Source organism: Dermacentor andersoni, chromosome 4, assembly GCF_023375885.2.
Source record: "Dermacentor andersoni chromosome 4, qqDerAnde1_hic_scaffold, whole genome shotgun sequence".
NCBI classification, from domain to species: domain Eukaryota; kingdom Metazoa; phylum Arthropoda; class Arachnida; order Ixodida; family Ixodidae; genus Dermacentor; species Dermacentor andersoni.
The window spans coordinates 118,595,920-118,613,142 of record NC_092817.1 but is presented as its reverse complement, the minus strand read 5'-3'; the positions used below and the strand labels follow the sequence as shown (position 1 = coordinate 118,613,142).

Below are 17,223 nucleotides of genomic sequence, written 5' to 3'. Positions count from 1 at the left end.
TTCTGATAATCTTTGCCAATGTTTCATATAGCTGAAATAGCCGCGTCCCTCAATTCGCGAGCTTCTCAAGAAAAATAAATCATATCGGGGCGTTTCGTAGAGCTGACTTATTATGCCTGATTGTTTCTCATAGTAAAGCAATCGTGTCACTTGATGACTTAAGAAGCAAAGAAAAACTAGCAGAGTAAGTTCCTGATAAGTAGTCTTTGCTAGGTGTACACAATAAGTACAATTAAACGCAATTGCGACAATTTCGATAAAATATGGTGAAATAAGTTATGTGAAGCATAATACTTGAGGCGATCTCGTCAAGACATCTGCTCCGACGAGAACGCATCCTTAAATAAACAGCTATGGTCCACGACTCCAGACGGATGCCGCGAACCTCAGCTAGCAGGACGTCACATAACTTTAGGCAATACGTGCCCCGTTAAAGAGACAGTATTTAACCGAGGTTGACTGAAGGGCTCATTGATTCCTTGTTTTTGCAGTAAAAAATTGGAAAGAACTATTAGAGAGAAGAACGCAGAAACGCACGTGTACTTAGATTTAGGTTCAGGTTAAAGAAGACCCAGGTGTGATAAATTATTTCAGAGTCCCCCACTATGGCATGCCTCATAATGAGATCGTGCATTTCATATGTAGAACTCAAGGATTTAATTATTAACTCACCGCAGTCGGCCTCATCGCTGCCATCGGTGCAGTCCTTGCTGCCGTCACACCATTGCGGCTTAGGGATGCAGCGGCCGTTTTGGCACATGGCCTCTTCCGGCTGACAGATGGGTGCTGCATAGGAAGCGACGTGTCACAAATAGTCGTAACACAGCAGTCATTAGCTCGCCGAATCTCGCACCGAGTATATTCAGGCGCAAATAAATATTATATGCTTAGATTTATATGCGATTGTATGTAGTCAGCAGTGTTATATAAGACCAGACTAATCATGATGAAAAGTTTAAGCTAAGGTCAATCTCAGTTGACATCTACGTAATATTTGCGCTATGGATCTACGTAGGTATTTGTCGTTTAGTGATACCCAGTGAACCAAGTTGGCGTCAAAGGTGTTAATTCAAAAGTGGCACACACTCAGTGGTGCCAGAGGTACATGTCCAAGTTGACATCACATAGTTTCGTTGACGGGCGACACAAACCCAGCGCAGCGCAGAATCTCCTCCGAACGGTCTTTTAAACACATCGGGTGCGACATGATAGCCCGACGCAGTACGCGCTTGAACTTCGGGGTGCTATGGCCGGCCGAGAAGTCCAGTCACAACGCAGAACCTTGCTATCGCAGCCAATGCTGCGTCCTTCGGGCGAAGCTGCAAGTTTTTAGGCGCAAGCGTAACTGTCCAGCTCTTTAAATGGGTGGTGTCTATCTGTAGCCGCGAAGCAAACGAATGAGGAAGGCACCTGGAGGTAATGAAAATGCCACCTAAAGGAAGGTACTATGCCAAGGAGCACAATTCTAGTAATGCTCCTAGAGCGTTACTCTAGGTGGCAAAATAAATGAAAGTGATGCCACCTAGAGGAAAGTGTAGGTAGCGTTGAGCGAAAGCGGGAAGCACAAACGAGGCGAAGCGTCGCGGAGGAGGAAGGTAGGCAGAAGCGAGCTAGGTTGACCTCCTCTGGCAGTTGCTACAGGTATTTTTTGCGATACTGACGTACTGAGATAACATAGTCCTAGTGCGCTGTACGCTGTGTGTGCGAGGGAAAGCGTGCGACGGTGAGCTGACGATGGCGGCTCAATCCCGCGTGCGCATGGGAGCAAACGTGCGGTATTCCGTCGAGTACATCCCACCGGGGGAGTAGAGGGAAAGGGGGCGTTGTACTTTGGCCGCGTGCGGTCGCACCGGCGTTATCTCCTAAACGATCAGCTTCGGGGGCACAGTCTAGGTGAGCCGACGGCTCGTAGCTTTGCGTGCGCTGTGTTCTCATTCAACAGTTCGAATTGAGGCGTCACTTCGCTCGCTGCTGCTGCCGCGATTCCTCACAGTCAGCGTTTTGACCGCGTGTTTGCGCGGTCATCGAGTGTGAAGTGTTCATGTTTGCCTGTGCGAGCTGAAACCATGTAAATAATATAGTTAGTAAGCAAATGTTCACAAGGGGGCGTTCAACTTCGGCTGCTGCGTATGGCGCCGTCGCGCGAGCCCTTTCTTGAAAACGATATGTGATGGGGACAGTGTAGGCGTTTAGGCGCACGGAGGGCCGATAGCGTCGTGTGCGCTATAGCACCTATACGATCAAGGCCGAAAGCTGGGCTAGTTGGTGTGTCATCATTAAACAAAAGACTAGCGCATATAACAGGGACCCAGACAGAGAAGACGACAGAACGAGCGCTCGTCTTGTCGTCTTCTCTATCTTTAGCGCTCGTGCTGTCGTTTTCTCTGTCTGGGTCCCTGTTATATGCGCTAGTCTTTTGATTAAGGATGACACTTAGCGCTCGTCCTGTCGTCTTCTCTGTCTGGGTCCCTGTTATATGGGCTAGTCTTTTGATTAATAATGAGCACCTATACGGCTGCGCGTCACCAGCGTTAGTGAAACGTTACTGTATTTTTTTTCCTTTTGCAGCCGCATGCACTGGTCGTCCCTCACCTGATGTTGCGTGAGGGGAAAGGGGATCGACGCGACGCCACGTCACTCTCGCTCACGTTCTCAGAAGCCTGTATTACCCTCGCAAGCTCTCGCCTGCGTTCTAAATGTGCCTCGGTAAGGCCAAATCAAAACGCGCCAAGCGTTTTAAAGGGCTTGATATATCGCGAGGAGTTCATAACTCGAAGGACCGCTTAGCGGCGTTCAATTGCACATTGATATTTTCGCATTCGCAACTCATAAGAAGTGCTTAGGCGTCCTCGAATTTTTTTGTCACAAGTGAAAACTTGGTTTTCAGTGTACAGGTGAAGCTGTTATGGTGTCACCTTATGTTTACCAGAAGGAAGGATTTATTGTATATAGCAAAAGGAACGCTATAAAAGGCATGTTCAAGACTGCTGTGTATTCTTACTGTTGTAGTAGCGAGCGACGAGGCAGAGCCAAGATTTAAATTAAATTATGGGGTTTTACGTGCCAAAACCACTTTCTGATTATGAGGCACGCCTTAGTGGAGGACTCCGGAAATTTTGACCACCTGGGGTTCTTTAACGTGCACCTAAATCTAAGTACACGGGTGTTTTCGCATTTCGCCCCCATCGAAATGCGGCCGCCGTGGCCGGGATTCGATCCCGCGACCTCGTGCTCAGCAGCCCAACACCATAGCCACTGAGCAACCACGGCGGGTGAGAGCCCAGATGACGACCAAAGTAACGGCTTGGTAGCACGTGAGTTCTGAGCCAAAAAGAACACGCGGAGCGCCCTGCTCACAGCGCTAATATAGCGATGAGCGATGCGCTATCAGTATGACGTCACACGCGCTTCGCATGACACCGCACCTAATTTTATTGTTGTTTTTACCACTGTTCTAGTATAGCGGACATATCTGCAGAAGTTAATTAGAGCGCCAGATTCACAAAGCTGGTTATGTAAGATAATACATTGTCTGCCAGAATACCAGCGTGTAAGTTTCGACTCGTGAGCTACAACAAGCGCTCAAGTTCGTCGCCCATTTTGAATTCACGCAATACTGAGGCAAAACAGGACAGGTCGGGAGGCAATCTTATTGCGGTAGCAATTGAACGGATTCTCAAACTGCATTACAGCCGCCGTCATGTCGTCCCGTTATCGACGGCGTATGTGCGCGGCCCTCGCGCGGAGGGTTAGGTCTTCGGAGACGCGCCGTGGCATTGCGATGCAATAGCGACGAAGCAATATGTACGCGCCATCACACTCAACTCAATCGGCTCTGCTGGAGCCAGGGCACCGTTCCGGCTTTCGCCGTTTGCGTGACGGTTGTGCGCTCGCACATTAGCGTTCCCGCCGAGAAGCCGCGTGCATTACCCACTGCCCTGTTAGCAGCATCCTTTCGCATATACCACAGTGGATCAGAGCGGAACGGACACGAAAACGTCAAGCAAGACCTACCTAATGCTTTGTTGGAGCGCTGACCAAACGCCTACATTCAGTCTCATCCCGTGGAGCGTCGAGGTGGTACGCCTGACGTGGGATGTGCTGAAGGTGTCCCTCAACCCACCAGCGTTCTGAGACTTCAGGGAGAAGCTAAGCGTTGCCGTCTTTTCAGTGTTCCCCCTTCGGGCAAATGTTTCCTTTTTTTGTGTGTGTGTGTTAGGACTAATGGCCAAGTTTTGTCTTACGTTGGGGCCTTTATTGTGATTTAATATCTACCGAAAAAAGTATTGCCAGGGGACGCAACTCAGTTTTCTGTAATCGTGCAATAGAGCACGACTAAAACACATAAACGCACCGTTCGATCAATTCTTTTTCTTAGTTTTTATCCAACGCTCACGAAAAGCCGATCCTGTTGCTAACGCAAGCATACCACCAATCCGACCGTTGAAAGCGGGCTTAAACGGAGGAAAATAAAATGAAATCTTTACGTCATCCCAGTCATCTGTGAAGTGAAGATAGCTCGTTCAGTGATGTTCAGCCTGTCAGTCAATTTGACGCAACAAGGCAAGGCTACCGGCAGCGGCTTGAAGACTATGGCTTGCGTTTAAGGGGTTGACTCATTGATAAACTCGAGAGGTGAAAACCGGTGGCGAAATATAAATTGCAGTGGCCAGCGGGTCTGCCATTGCATGTCCAAAGGCAACTGTCATAACATATAGGCATAAGGTAGTAGACGGCGGAGACAAGTCTTAGTGCGCTCTTCTTGCGCTTAAGGCAAGCCTTCTGGAGAATGTACACTGTACGCATGTGTACAGCATATTTTAATCGCTGCTTTGAATGACTTGCACCCGCTGACACATGCTTATAAAACTGCTCGTGCCTTTACATGAAAAAAGCTACACCTTTTGCTAACAGCTGCTTACTTCAGCGAAGCCTCTGGCGGGAGCTGTAAAATTTTACTCCTATGGGTCATATCTTCAACCCTAATACGCTTTTATTGAAGTAAAGGCAGCAATAATTTTTGTCGGCACGATACGCGTTGAAGAGCACACGGGATATTGCTTAACCATTTGGTGACGTTTTCTTAAACTGCGGCACTCTCACGCATCCCGGGCGGACGAATTCAATATTTGCGACAATCCTCGCCTGCGTCATTCGCACGTACAAGTTACGGCATGAGGAAATGTACCAAACAATGAGTACACAAAGAATAATGAAGTATCGCCTACGTCCATGTATTGCATGGCGCTAGGCGCGGTGGTATGCATGTAGTGTGTCATCATCATCATCATCATCATCATCAGCAGCAGCAGCAGCAGCAGCAGCAGCAGCCTTGCTACGCCCACTGCAGGGCAAAGGCCTCTACCATACTTCTCCAATTACCCCGTTCATGTGCTAATTGTGGCCACGTTGTCCCATGAAACTTCTTAATAGGTGTATAATAGGTGTAACTTCATATAGGTGTATTTCCTGAAATTAAGTTGTTGAAGTTAGCGCATTGTGGTGTCGTCTTCCTTCTGTCCTTGTTTGCTGGCGCTAAATATGCTTTCAGTTTACCAACACGCCCAACAAATGGCAGTTCTTAATCTCATCCGCCCACCTAACTTTCTGCCGCCCCCTGCTACGCTTCCCTTCTCTTGGAATCCACTCTGTAGCCCTTAATAAGCATCGGTTATCTTCCCTCCTCATTACATGGCCTGCCCATGGCCATTTCTTTTTCTTAATTTCAACTAAGATGTCATTGGGCTCTCAGTGGGCTCGTCGGCTGGCCGCCAGTCAACATGACCAACCCATCGCTTTTTTACGTGCAACTTTTCCTGTTCGGCACGACAGCGGTCAGCGCATTGCAAGATTCAACGTCCCTGCTCATCACCGCAGCAGCTTCCTACGGAGACTGCGCGTACGCACCACCACACCATGACGATCGCTGGGCGTCAACGCCAAGGTCGTCAACGCGTCCAGACCTATCGACCGCGCATATAAGAAGCCAGCCGCCACCAGAACCTTCCATTGGGCTCGGCGGCTGGCTGCCAGTTAACATGACCAACCCGTTGCTTTTTTACATGCAAGTCAGTAACAAAGCTTCTACTGTTAAAACCAGCGATAGATGTTTCATCCAGCTGACGTGCCCACGCAGCCTTTGTACGCTCTGTTTGGTTCTTCACGATTTTGTCTTCTCTCTTCTAATGCTTTCTGTGGACGTGGAGCCCAATCCTGGACCTGGGCCTACGACTGATGAACTGTTAGTCGAACTACTTAATGAACAGAAGAAAACAGAAAAACGGTTAGATGAAATTGAAATGAAACTAAAGGTGGTTGAGTAGTCGGCATTGGCTATTAAAGAAGTCAGCAAAAAAGTCACTGGCCTCGAGAAATATGTGCAGAGGTTGCAGGACAAATTTGTCGATCTAGAAGATCGTTCCAGGAGTAACAACCTTCTGGTTTTTGGGGTCAAAGAAACAGCTGCCGAAACTCATGTTGATCTGAAGCAAGCTGTGTTAGAGGGCGTGTTTAAGAGCGTTCTCGGTGTGCAAGTTTCTTCGGCTGAACGACTTCATAGGATCGGGCGCAGACACGGGACTGGACCACGCCCAGTCATAATCAAACTTTTCGACCACCGCGAAAAAATGGCCGTGCTACAGAATTGTTTCAAACTGAGAAATAAAGATATCTCGGTCTCGGAAGAGTTTCCAGCGCCCACAAGACTTAAAAGAAAGAAACTCTGGGATAGCGCCTCCGACATTAGAGCTGCTGGGGGGAAAGTCCAAGTAGTGTACGACAAAATTAGGATTAATGGCGAGCTATTCCGATGGGATGGCACAAGTGACAGAAGGATTCCCACAGGCAGACGAACTGAAGAAAGACGCCAGTCACAATGGATCCAAACAGATGCCCAAAAGCCCCTCCGTTTCATCAGCCTTAATGCACGTAGCATCGTTACTAAATCTGAAGATATTGAAAGTATCATTTCAACACACAAGCCACATATTCTTATAATCACGGAAACTTGGCTTCATCCCGATATCTCCGACGAGGAAGGGACACCACCAGGTTACGGAATTCATCGTAAAGATAGAAGTTCGCGCGGCGGTGGTGTTGCAATTATTTATCAACAGTCACTACTGGTGTCTAGGTTACCTGATATACCTGCAATTGAGTGCGTGCTCATTAAAGTATATCAAGCAATCAAGTCTGCAATGCTACACGCCGCGCGCACGGTCACGGTTTCGTCGAAGCACACGGAAATGGATATAGAGTTGGAGCGACTTCGTGCACTCCGTCGTCGTGCGGAGCGGCGTTACCGGTGTACAAAATCCATCGAAGACCTTAGGACAGCCAGACGACTACAAAAGAAACTTCAACGTCACATGGATAGATTCCCATCTCGACGTTGGGCAAGATTTTTCCAGTCACTAGAACCCCGAAAGCCACTTTCCCACATCTGGAGAACCATACGTGGTCTACGTTCCTTCCCTGAGCAACGCTTCCCATTCAAAGCGCTGGCGCTCTTCCAGGGGCGGCTAGAGGCTGAAGTTGCAGAAGACTTTTGTGCAAGGATCGCTGGCCAAGCAAACGGTCCAGGCTTTCGAGCCCCCAGTCGCATCCCTGTTTCACGTGACGGCCGCAAGGCTCTTCCTTTCATAATGGAGGAACTAGAAGCGGCTCTTGCTCTATGCAGGCGTTCTTCATCCGCGGGACCAGATGGAATATCCTACCGCGCCTTGAACAACCTGAGTGATGGCACACGGAGAGAACTGTTACATCTCTACAACTTATCTTGGCAGGATGGCATGGTTCCCGAAGAATGGAAGATAAGCCGCTTGGTCCCTTTCCTGAAGCAAGGCAAGTCCCCACTTGAACCCACCTCATACCGCCCAATAGCGCTGGCCAGCTGTGTGGGAAAGATAATGGAAAAGATGATCCTTGCCCGCTTGGAGTGGTACCTGGAGCACTACAACATGTTACCGAATTGCATGGCTGGTTTTCGTCGAGATCGCTCTTCAGTAGACAGTGTTGTTGATCTCGTCACGCAAAAGATTATCTGCAGCTTTGTTCTTGGATGTCAAGGGGTCATACGATAACGTATCTCACGAGGCTATCCTCGATGCTCTTGAGATGGTTGGCCTAGGTGGTCGAGTTTTCCAATAGATCTCTCATTACCTTTTTATGAGATCGTTCTTTGTTTGCACCGGTGATGGTAAAACCGCACTACACTACACGTACCGAGGTGTTCCTCAAGGCGGTGTACTAAGCCCTACCCTATTCAACCTCACACTCATTGGTCTCGTTGATCATCTGCCAGCAGCGATCAAGATATCAATGTATGCCGACGACATATGTATATGGACCTCAGGTGTGACAGGTCCTCAGATACGTGCAAGACTTCAAAAAGCTGCTACTCTAACAGCTATATACCTCCACAACCAAGGTCTTGAAATCTCGTCAGACAAATGTGCACTGATGGTGTTCACTCGCAAACCAATGACACCCTACGCCATATCAATAAATGGCCAGATAATTTCTTATGAGAAGACTCACAAATTTCTTGGCATAATCATTGATAGAGATCTCTCATGGAGCCCGCACGTGACCTACTTGAAAGAGCGTCTGACAGCAATCTCCCAACTTTTCAAGTTTCTGGGAGGAAAGACTTGGGGAATGTCAGTGCATGCAATGTTAGAATTGTACAGGGCTCTTTTTCTGGACTTCTTGAGATACAGTTTGCCCGTACTGACCAACACCTGCTAGACAAATCTTCGTGTTTTACAGGCTATTCAAGCTCGGGCTCTCAGGGTTTGTCTTGGTTTGCCAAAATGCACATCGACAGCAGCGACTATTGCGATTGCTCGGGACCAACCTATACAAACACACACTGAGGTAGAAGTGTTGAGAGTGCACATTAGGCACGTTGCCCGTGCCTGTTCCCACCATCTGGCAAGACTACCGTCAGAAAGGCCACAGGCAGCATTTTGTACTACGATTTCGAAGTATTACACCTGCCTCCCATCAGGCTTCACCCCCGCAACTAAGCCATCGATTCCTCCATGGTGTTCGGCTCGACCCGCAGTGCACCTCACCGTACCAGGAATCAGGAAAAATCTGAGCTGCAATCACCTGCTCTTAAACAACTAACTCTGCTCCTTTTGCACGAGAGGTACGCCGAACACGTGCATATTTATACCGATGGATCGGCAACTCTCCAGTGTTCCTCTGGAGCCGTGGTCTTCCCAGCGAAAGCCACCACCATCAGTTTCAAGACATGTCACCCAACGACACCGATGGCCGCGGAACTTGCAGCCCTTCGCGCTGCACTTCGTCTCGTCAGCCAAGAACGACCTGGAAGATGGTCAATATTCAGTGACTCGAAGGCTGCACTGCAATCTTTGCTATCGGCCTTGCGGCACGGACCACACGAACAACTGGTATTTGAGATTAGAGAACTCATTCATACCTTAACTGAGAAAGGACACCACGTGACATTTCAGTGGCTTCCGAGTCACTGCGGAGTCATAGGGAACAAACACGCTGATAACGCTGCTCGGTCGGCTCTTCAAGGGGACGTAGAGGAGCCGATACCGTTATCAAGGACAGATGCCGCTCGAAAACTTCGAATGATCAGCCGTGACATCACGTTCTCCTTGTGGAACGCTGGAAGTTTTCACGACTACCGACTCCACAATCTTGACTCCTCTCTACGCCTTTGTATTCCAGCTGGACTCTGCCGTCGCGAAGCTACCCTGCTTTGTCGACTATGGCTAGGGGTGGCTTTCACCAAGTCTTTCGCTTACCGAATTGGATGGGCCGACGACGCCTCGTGTGAGGACTGTGGTAACGAGGAGACTTTTCAACACCTTCTTTGTGACTGTCCTCGATATAATTTACAGAGACAATCACTCGCAACCGCTATAGCGCGCTTTGACCAAAGACCTCTCACAGAGGAAATTATTTTAAAATACCGCCATCATAAGCCATCGCAGCAGAGGGCGACGAGGGCACTGTTGCGGTTTTTGAGGGCGACAGAATTGGACAGGCGGCTGTAGCCTGAACAGATGGTGATAGTGCTGCAAGTGTCACTGTGCTGTGCGATGACAGTATTCGGTGACAGTGACCGATTGTGATTGTGTGTCTATGCTCCTTCCTTTCCTTATCTCTACTTTGTTACCACTTTACCTCCCCCTCCCTTCTCTCCCCAGCGTAGGGTAGCCAACCGGATCTTTTTCTCTGGTTAACCTCCCTGCCTTACCCCTTTCCTCTCTCTTTTTCTGTCGATGGGCACACTGTAATTGTAGGAGGCTTCTACCGTCCCCCTACTGAAGATAACTTCTTTCTCGAGCTTAATGAATTCCTTTGTTCTAGAAAAAGCTATTCTTGCATTGTCCTCTTGGGTGGCGACTTCAATATGCCTTCAATCGACTGCAGTACCGATTTTCCTGAGCCCCTTTCTAGTACTTCTGAACCTTCTGTTCACCTCGTAGTATTCCATGATTTAGATCAGTTAGTAAAAGAACCCACGCGCATTCAGAATGATACAGTTTCAATTTTAGATCTATTCCTCGTAAGCAATGCAGTGCTCAGTCGTGATCCCGAAGTACATATATTAACGGAATATCTGATCACAAAATGATATGTTTAACAGTTCAACTTGGCCGTCCGACTGAAAGCAAGAAAAAAAGGTGCCTCGTTCCAAACTTTTGCCTTGCTAAGGACGTTGACATATTTGACGCCATGGATAGGTCGCTGGATGATTTCATAATTTTATCTGAATCGGGCACGTGCTGCGTGAACGAGCTGTGGTGCTTCTTTAGGAACCTACTCTTAAAATGCGTCAGGGATTTTGTTCCAATGAGACTAAGCATTCAACAGCGCACACGCCCATGGATTACAAAGGAGATAGTGCGGCTGGAACGGAAGGCTAAACGAATAAGAAAACAGCACCGTCAGTGTACCACAGAGGGCAATGCCAGTAAACATTTTAACATACGTTTGCAACTAAAGGCAAGCATTAAAAAAGCAATGGAATACTATCAAAGTGTATCTTTGAAGAATTTTCTGCTGTCTTCCCCGGGAAAGTCTAAGCCCCCTCACCGTCACGGAGGCCGGAGTACTGAACCTTCTCCTAAACCTGGACGCAAAAAAAGGGCCAGGCCCGGATAAAATACCTAACACTTTCTTGAAACGATACGCAGAATGGATGACGAAGTACCTTTGTATAATATTTAACAAATCATTATCATCATCTGTTCTTCCACAGCATTGGAAATCTGCAAAAGTTATCCCAATACATAAGTCAGGCTGCAAAAACGACTCATCCACATCAAGCACATCAAAGGAACTCACGCAGGAAAGAAGCCGAGGAAGAGCACAGCCAAGAACAAGCAAACAAGCTGAAATGTAAAATAAATATTTCTAGTGGCGTTCTTTGAATTAGCTCTGAACGAATCAAAGATAAATATATATTTGCGCAAGAGTCACACTTCTTTTGGATCCCTCATTTACAGTTCTACCAAGTTCAGTGCCAAAGTGGACTCGTATTGTTACTTGGGAAGTTGCCTAACGATGCGCGGCCGCCAGTCCCCTACAACCGCGTAGAACGCAGGGCGCTGCGGTTCTAGACGTACTGCGCCCACCGCCGAAGGTTGAAACTACCCGCATGAGAACAGCAAAGAAGTAGCTACGTCAGGCGGATCAACCAATAACAGCAGAAGCTTCATTAACAACATGGAATTGTTCTTCACTTCCGGCGGCGTTTTCTCTACTTCCTTTTGTAATAGAAGACAAGTTGATCCATACATCAAAAAAAAATTAAATTATGGCGTTTTACGTGCCAAAACCACTTTCTGATTATGAGGCACGCCGTAGTGGAGGACTCCGGAAACTTCGACCATCTGGGGTTCTTTAACGTGCACCTATATGTAACTACACGGGTGTTTTCGCATTTCGCCCCCATCAAAATGCGGCCGGTTGATCCATACATATTTTCTCAAATAATGGTTGAATTTGTTATTTTTCACTTTTCTTTCCTGTTGGGCTGTTGTCTTGGCTCTCTCCCTTTGTAGATCGCTTAATTTCTCAACTCCTCGCGCCTCTTGTTTCCAGTTGCCAATTTTTAACGAGAAGCGCTGTACAATTAGGAAAAAAACCAGGCGAAATAACGGGTGCCAGTCATATTACTTATGGGTTTAAGGGTTATTGCAGGGTTTGATGATGGACACTGTTTCGCATTATATTATTTTCCACCTTATCTAACCCATATCGTGGGCATATGCTTCCGAGGATCTGCCAGCATCGCGCCGAGCCGTCACTCGAGGAAATAATCAAGTAAAAAGAAAAGCTAAACGCAGCTGGCGTTTTATCCGGCCCCAATTTGCTCCACGATCATACAAACCAGCTGACTACGAACTGAATCCCTTTTCTGGTCCCTGGATCAGCCTAAACAAAGAAGGTTGGACTAACGAAGCAAAAGCGATCCGCGTGACCATTGACTACATGGGGACAACTAAACGAATCTCGAGTTAATCGCGTGGGCACCGAGTCTATGAGAAAATTGGCCTTCACACCGCAGGAGGTGCCGATAACTACCGCGATCCAAAAGGAGTAAAAAGGGAGCAAAATGTTTACCGCCGAATAGCTGTCAAGTCTCAAGATCGATTTGGCGGCGCTTTAGGAATGTCTGTGAGGAGTGGTGGTGTGGGGGCGAGGAGGGGGGTAAGCTGCTTAATTTCAGTGGGGAGGGGGCGGCGGACCCCCCTGGGTCCCCCCGCCCTGGGTACGTGCCTGCAGCAAGCCTTGGAAGAGTGAGGAAGTGTAAATGTATTGCAGGGTCGCAAATGACTTTTGGGACTGGGAATAGCATGCCTTCATGGCACGCTTAATTATGTCTTCAGATAAGTGGCTGAAATCTCTGCTGATTTATGCTATACTAGCCCTTAACCGGAGGAGACTGCTTTATACTATACCACTAGACAGGCTGTACAGGCAGGAGGTTGCGTAAAAGAATGTAACCTAAGTCATCGCGCGATTTATTCAAGCTAGTTTTTTTAACCTGTGCTACTCTCGGCCAAAGCAAAGGTCGAAAGACCTAAAAGAAAAAATAAACTTTCGACAGAAACTCTGCAGAAGCAGGGCAGGGAGCAGGCAAATTGAGTCCGAGCTGTTCTTTCATCTACCCGCCTCGCAGCTGCTCCGACGTGGTTTGAGCGCCTTGCCACCCTCTACAGTGTCTCCCCTGACGTTGCCGACCTTAGCGAGCGCATCTAACAAGGTTCCCTTTTCCAAGAGCACTCGCGTCATAGCAAAGAAGAAAGAAATATCTACGAAACACTGACAGGCGACCCTGAACGCAGCTTATACGGGTAACTGCGCGCAGTGCACTTGTGCTTTGGCGCGTACGGAAACTGCAGAATGTGCTTAAATTGCAAGTCTTCTTTGATCTGATTCCGAAACGTCTTATTTTTCTTGGCATAGTGCGCGTCGCTAATCACATTTGCGAAACGCGCATAATTTACGAGCGGCAGAGTGCCTTTCGACGGGGCTGACTTAACTCGTCGCAGAAGCGGCCCTGAATAGTGAAGAGCCTTTGACCGGAGAGAGGATCATGTGATCACTGTTTTCCTTATTGTCTGCTCGTTCCTTTTCTCTTTATTTTTCTTTTCTTTTTTTTTATTAATTTCGCGCTCATTGTTCTTTTATGCCTTCTTTCGCTCCCGTATCTTTCGTCTAAAATGCGCAGCGTGTCATGTCCTAGTGCCGTACAACGAGCTTTTTGAATGCTTATTCGTTCCGACGCCAGCCCTCTGGACCTCCGTTGAACAGGAAACTTCCTACGCCATATTGTTCTGTCAACGTCACTTACGAATGCGAATTCACGAGGGAAACAAATATACTTCTCAAAGGACAAGAAGTAAAATGGTAGGCCATCCTATAAGAGTATAATATTTCTTGTTCCCTAAATGTGGTACAAAAAAAAGGAGCTTGCAGACGCCCCCACTCGTTTCTTGGGGCATTGAAAGCGTGGCGGTAGTGTGCATAAACAAGGCAGCATCTCTGAACATGCGTTTTTCGAGTTCATTCGTGTTCACATTCCGTGAATGAGAAAAGAACCGCCAGAACCTACTGCAGCGCATGAAACGAACGAAGGCAGGTTCATCCAAGGCCGGCGTGGTATCGTACGTGTGAGAGCTGAGGTTAGGTGGGCGGCTTTGATCGCTCAAGCTCGCAACCTCATCCTAGCGGAACTGCTCCGGCATCTGCACGAAGCGGCAGGAGTGAATATATTGGTATAGAATGAGCCCGCAAGATAGAGTGTGCGACTTCAGAGGCTCAACTTTTCGTGTCTAGGCCATCCATTACTTGGATAAAGCCAGCATATAGGTGCCACGGGAGCACTTGAACAGCGAAGTTTCTGAGCCATGAAAGCGCTCTATATACCAAGCGGGTGTCGACCATTCTGGCTGCAGGAGGATATTCAATGTGAATGTGACGTCGTCGGCAAGCGAGTCCAAGTAAGTAGAGGTTGCACCTACACATACGAGAATGAAAGTTGGTTCATATCGGGCTAGAGAAAGTCGCGGGCTGTAGCGAGAACTTGATTCAACTTCTTGGTCAGTGACACAATTATTTTTATTTTTGACAAAAGTGACGAGTCTGCGTTAAGTTTAGACGACAGATGTATTGTGTGAATCCGTGGTTTCTAGCACATTTTCAGCACTTTTCTTCGTATATTTGTATTTCATGCAAGCTCAAATTGAAAAGGAAATGGAGTGAAGGCTTCCGCGATCTTGCACAAGATAGGCCCATTATTCAGAGAAGCTGTTTCTTTCGACCAGCAGCATTAGACATTTTAGTTGCCTGTGACTAAACCACACACTCTAAGTTGTTGCTCACATATGACTGACTCGTTTGAAATGCTGTCCGCACACTTGCTTGAGGAATATTTCGGATACACCGTACTCCGCTCACACACTTAATTTTCAATAAATGTAAACCATTATACTTCCCCATTATTGCGAAATAGTACATCGGTGGCTGAAATACAGCGCTACCTCGATTTAGGTGAGTTGGCTCGTTTGGGCTAATTTGAGCTCATTTGAGCTCATTTGAGCTTCAGCAGGAAACCTATTCGAACACGTCCTGTAGGCAGCAGCCGGTGTTCAATGGCGCTTACGAATGCCGATATAATAAGGGCACACTAAATTCTGATGTTCTTGTTTGCTTGTTTGTTTGCGCAGACGTACAGATTGCCAATTCTGCCCATTTAGAAGTGGTACATTTACTTTCTTCAACGCATTGGTTTTGCCTTTTTTTCTACATGTGGGTTTGTTTCCCCATCTGTTTATTTCGCGTTTATTTTTTGCCACGAGCCTGCTTTTGAAGCATGTATACACTCTAACTAAAAATAAAACCATGACTTTAATCTGGCTTGTTTGGCCACAAGTTTCTGGCCCGAAATAAAGCTGCGCGCGCACTCTTTCGATACGGTGCGAGCAGAACCGGGATTTTGAACCATTCCATCTTATTGCATTGCTTTTCGCGTTTCGCGCGTGGTCAGAGCGGTGCTTCGGCCGCTTTATCAAGACGCTCTTGCTATCTATGTGATCAGTCCGCCTTGAGAGACGGATAATAAGTGTGACGTAGAAATGAGAGGAAGGAAAAGCTGCGAAGCTGAGAGACCTGCTGTTGCTGCTCCGTCCGTACCATCATCAAGGTGATGCGCTGTCTCTTCGGGCTTGCGGCAAGCAATGCAGCTGCTTTCAATCTGCTTATTTGAGAGCGCTGCTTTATGATGCAGGTGGGAGCGCACTCACGTGATATTTTTCAGATTTCTTGGGGTTTCCTTACTAGTCGGAAAAAGTTAGTACGCAATTAGTACGCGCCTGAATATACCCCAGTTGGATGTCACTTGGGGGTCCCTAGAGATGCCTCATTGACATTTTAATAACTGGGACTGTATTTCCCGAGCAAGATAATTAAATACAACTACGTTATTGAATCTCAGTAGCAAAAACATTACTGGCGGCTGCTACATTGTACTGGAAGAATATGCAGTAGTATTTCTTCGAGGAACGCAATTGCTCTTAAAAAAAAGAAGAAAAATAACCTTCGTACATGATATTTGGGATACCCTGTATAATTCACTCAGTCGTCGAAATGAGGCCAAGCCGGATTCATTCGATATCCGAATCAATAGCAGTCGTGTGCAGCAGCGCTTATACTTGAACTCGCAAAAAAAAAAAAAAGGCTGCTGTTTCTCCGAAAAGATGAAGCAGTTATAGCGACAGTGAAGTATAAGACAATTACACGAAGGAAGATTACACCACCGCGAAGCGCCTCAGGGGCTTAGGCTGTTAAATTGAACTGTGTCTTATATATATATATATATATAGATAGATAGATACACACATCTGGGGTTCGGAAAGCTGTATAAATGCTATGTAACCTATTCCAAGGTGACAGCGCTATGCCGCATTCATATTTTAAGTGTACTACAAGACGGCGGGGGCTAGTTGGAATCGGTTGGCGCAGGACAGGGATGATTGGAGATCGCAGGGAGAGGCCTTCGTCCTGCATGCAGTGGACATAAAATAGGACGACGATGATGATGACAAGACGCCGGTTCTGCCTCTGTTTCTCGGTGACCGTAGAAGCTAAGACTAATGAGCGCTGAAGAAACAACGAAAGAGATAAATATAGATAAGGAGTTTGAGTAGGTAGCACGCGAATGGCAGGTCAGCTCTTCAGGAGCCCGCAAGGTGGATGAAGTGTTATGAAAAAAAAAAATTGTGATCCAACCAAAAGCTACAATGGAAACCCATGTTTGTTTCCGAGAAAGAAAGCTTTACAGTTGAGGAACAATTCGTCCGGACTCGGGACTTGAACCCGCGACAAACGCCTTTCCGGGTGGTCGCTCTACCATCTTAACTAACCAGGACGCTAGCAGACTGCAGTGCGACGGCGAATGATTCGATAACTCGAAGTTAAAGGACACTGAACGTGACAAATCACTTATTTGATATCCCGGAAGGTGTAGGCATTTTGACGCACTCATACCCTTGTATACGTCAAATAGTGTTTGTACCACTTCAAGGCGCGAGCCACCACGAAAACAGAAGAGTGTATGTGTTACCTAAAGCAACGCTAATCCAAGCGAATGACATGATCAGCCGCCTTTCCGTTACCATTTGTCAGGTCGGCATGCCCCGTCATCGAGAATCTACTTCAAGAAGA

At 47.3% G+C, this 17,223-nt stretch overlaps 1 protein-coding gene across 7 annotated transcripts in view; it reads right to left on the bottom strand.

Moving 5' to 3' along the window:
* The window catches only part of Lrp4 (LDL receptor related protein 4), a 219,949-nt gene that overhangs the window by 88,505 nt on the left and 114,221 nt on the right, over positions 1 to 17,223 (bottom strand). For all 7 annotated transcript variants that reach the window (XR_008613799.2, XM_055074337.2, XM_055074333.2 and 4 more), the window contains exon 3: positions 673 to 786. Coding sequence is in view for 6 of the 7 variants with exons in the window: in XM_055074337.2 (XP_054930312.1) it covers positions 673 to 786 (114 nt within the window). In the remaining variant the exon portion in view is untranslated. The remainder of the gene's footprint in view (positions 1 to 672; positions 787 to 17,223) is intronic.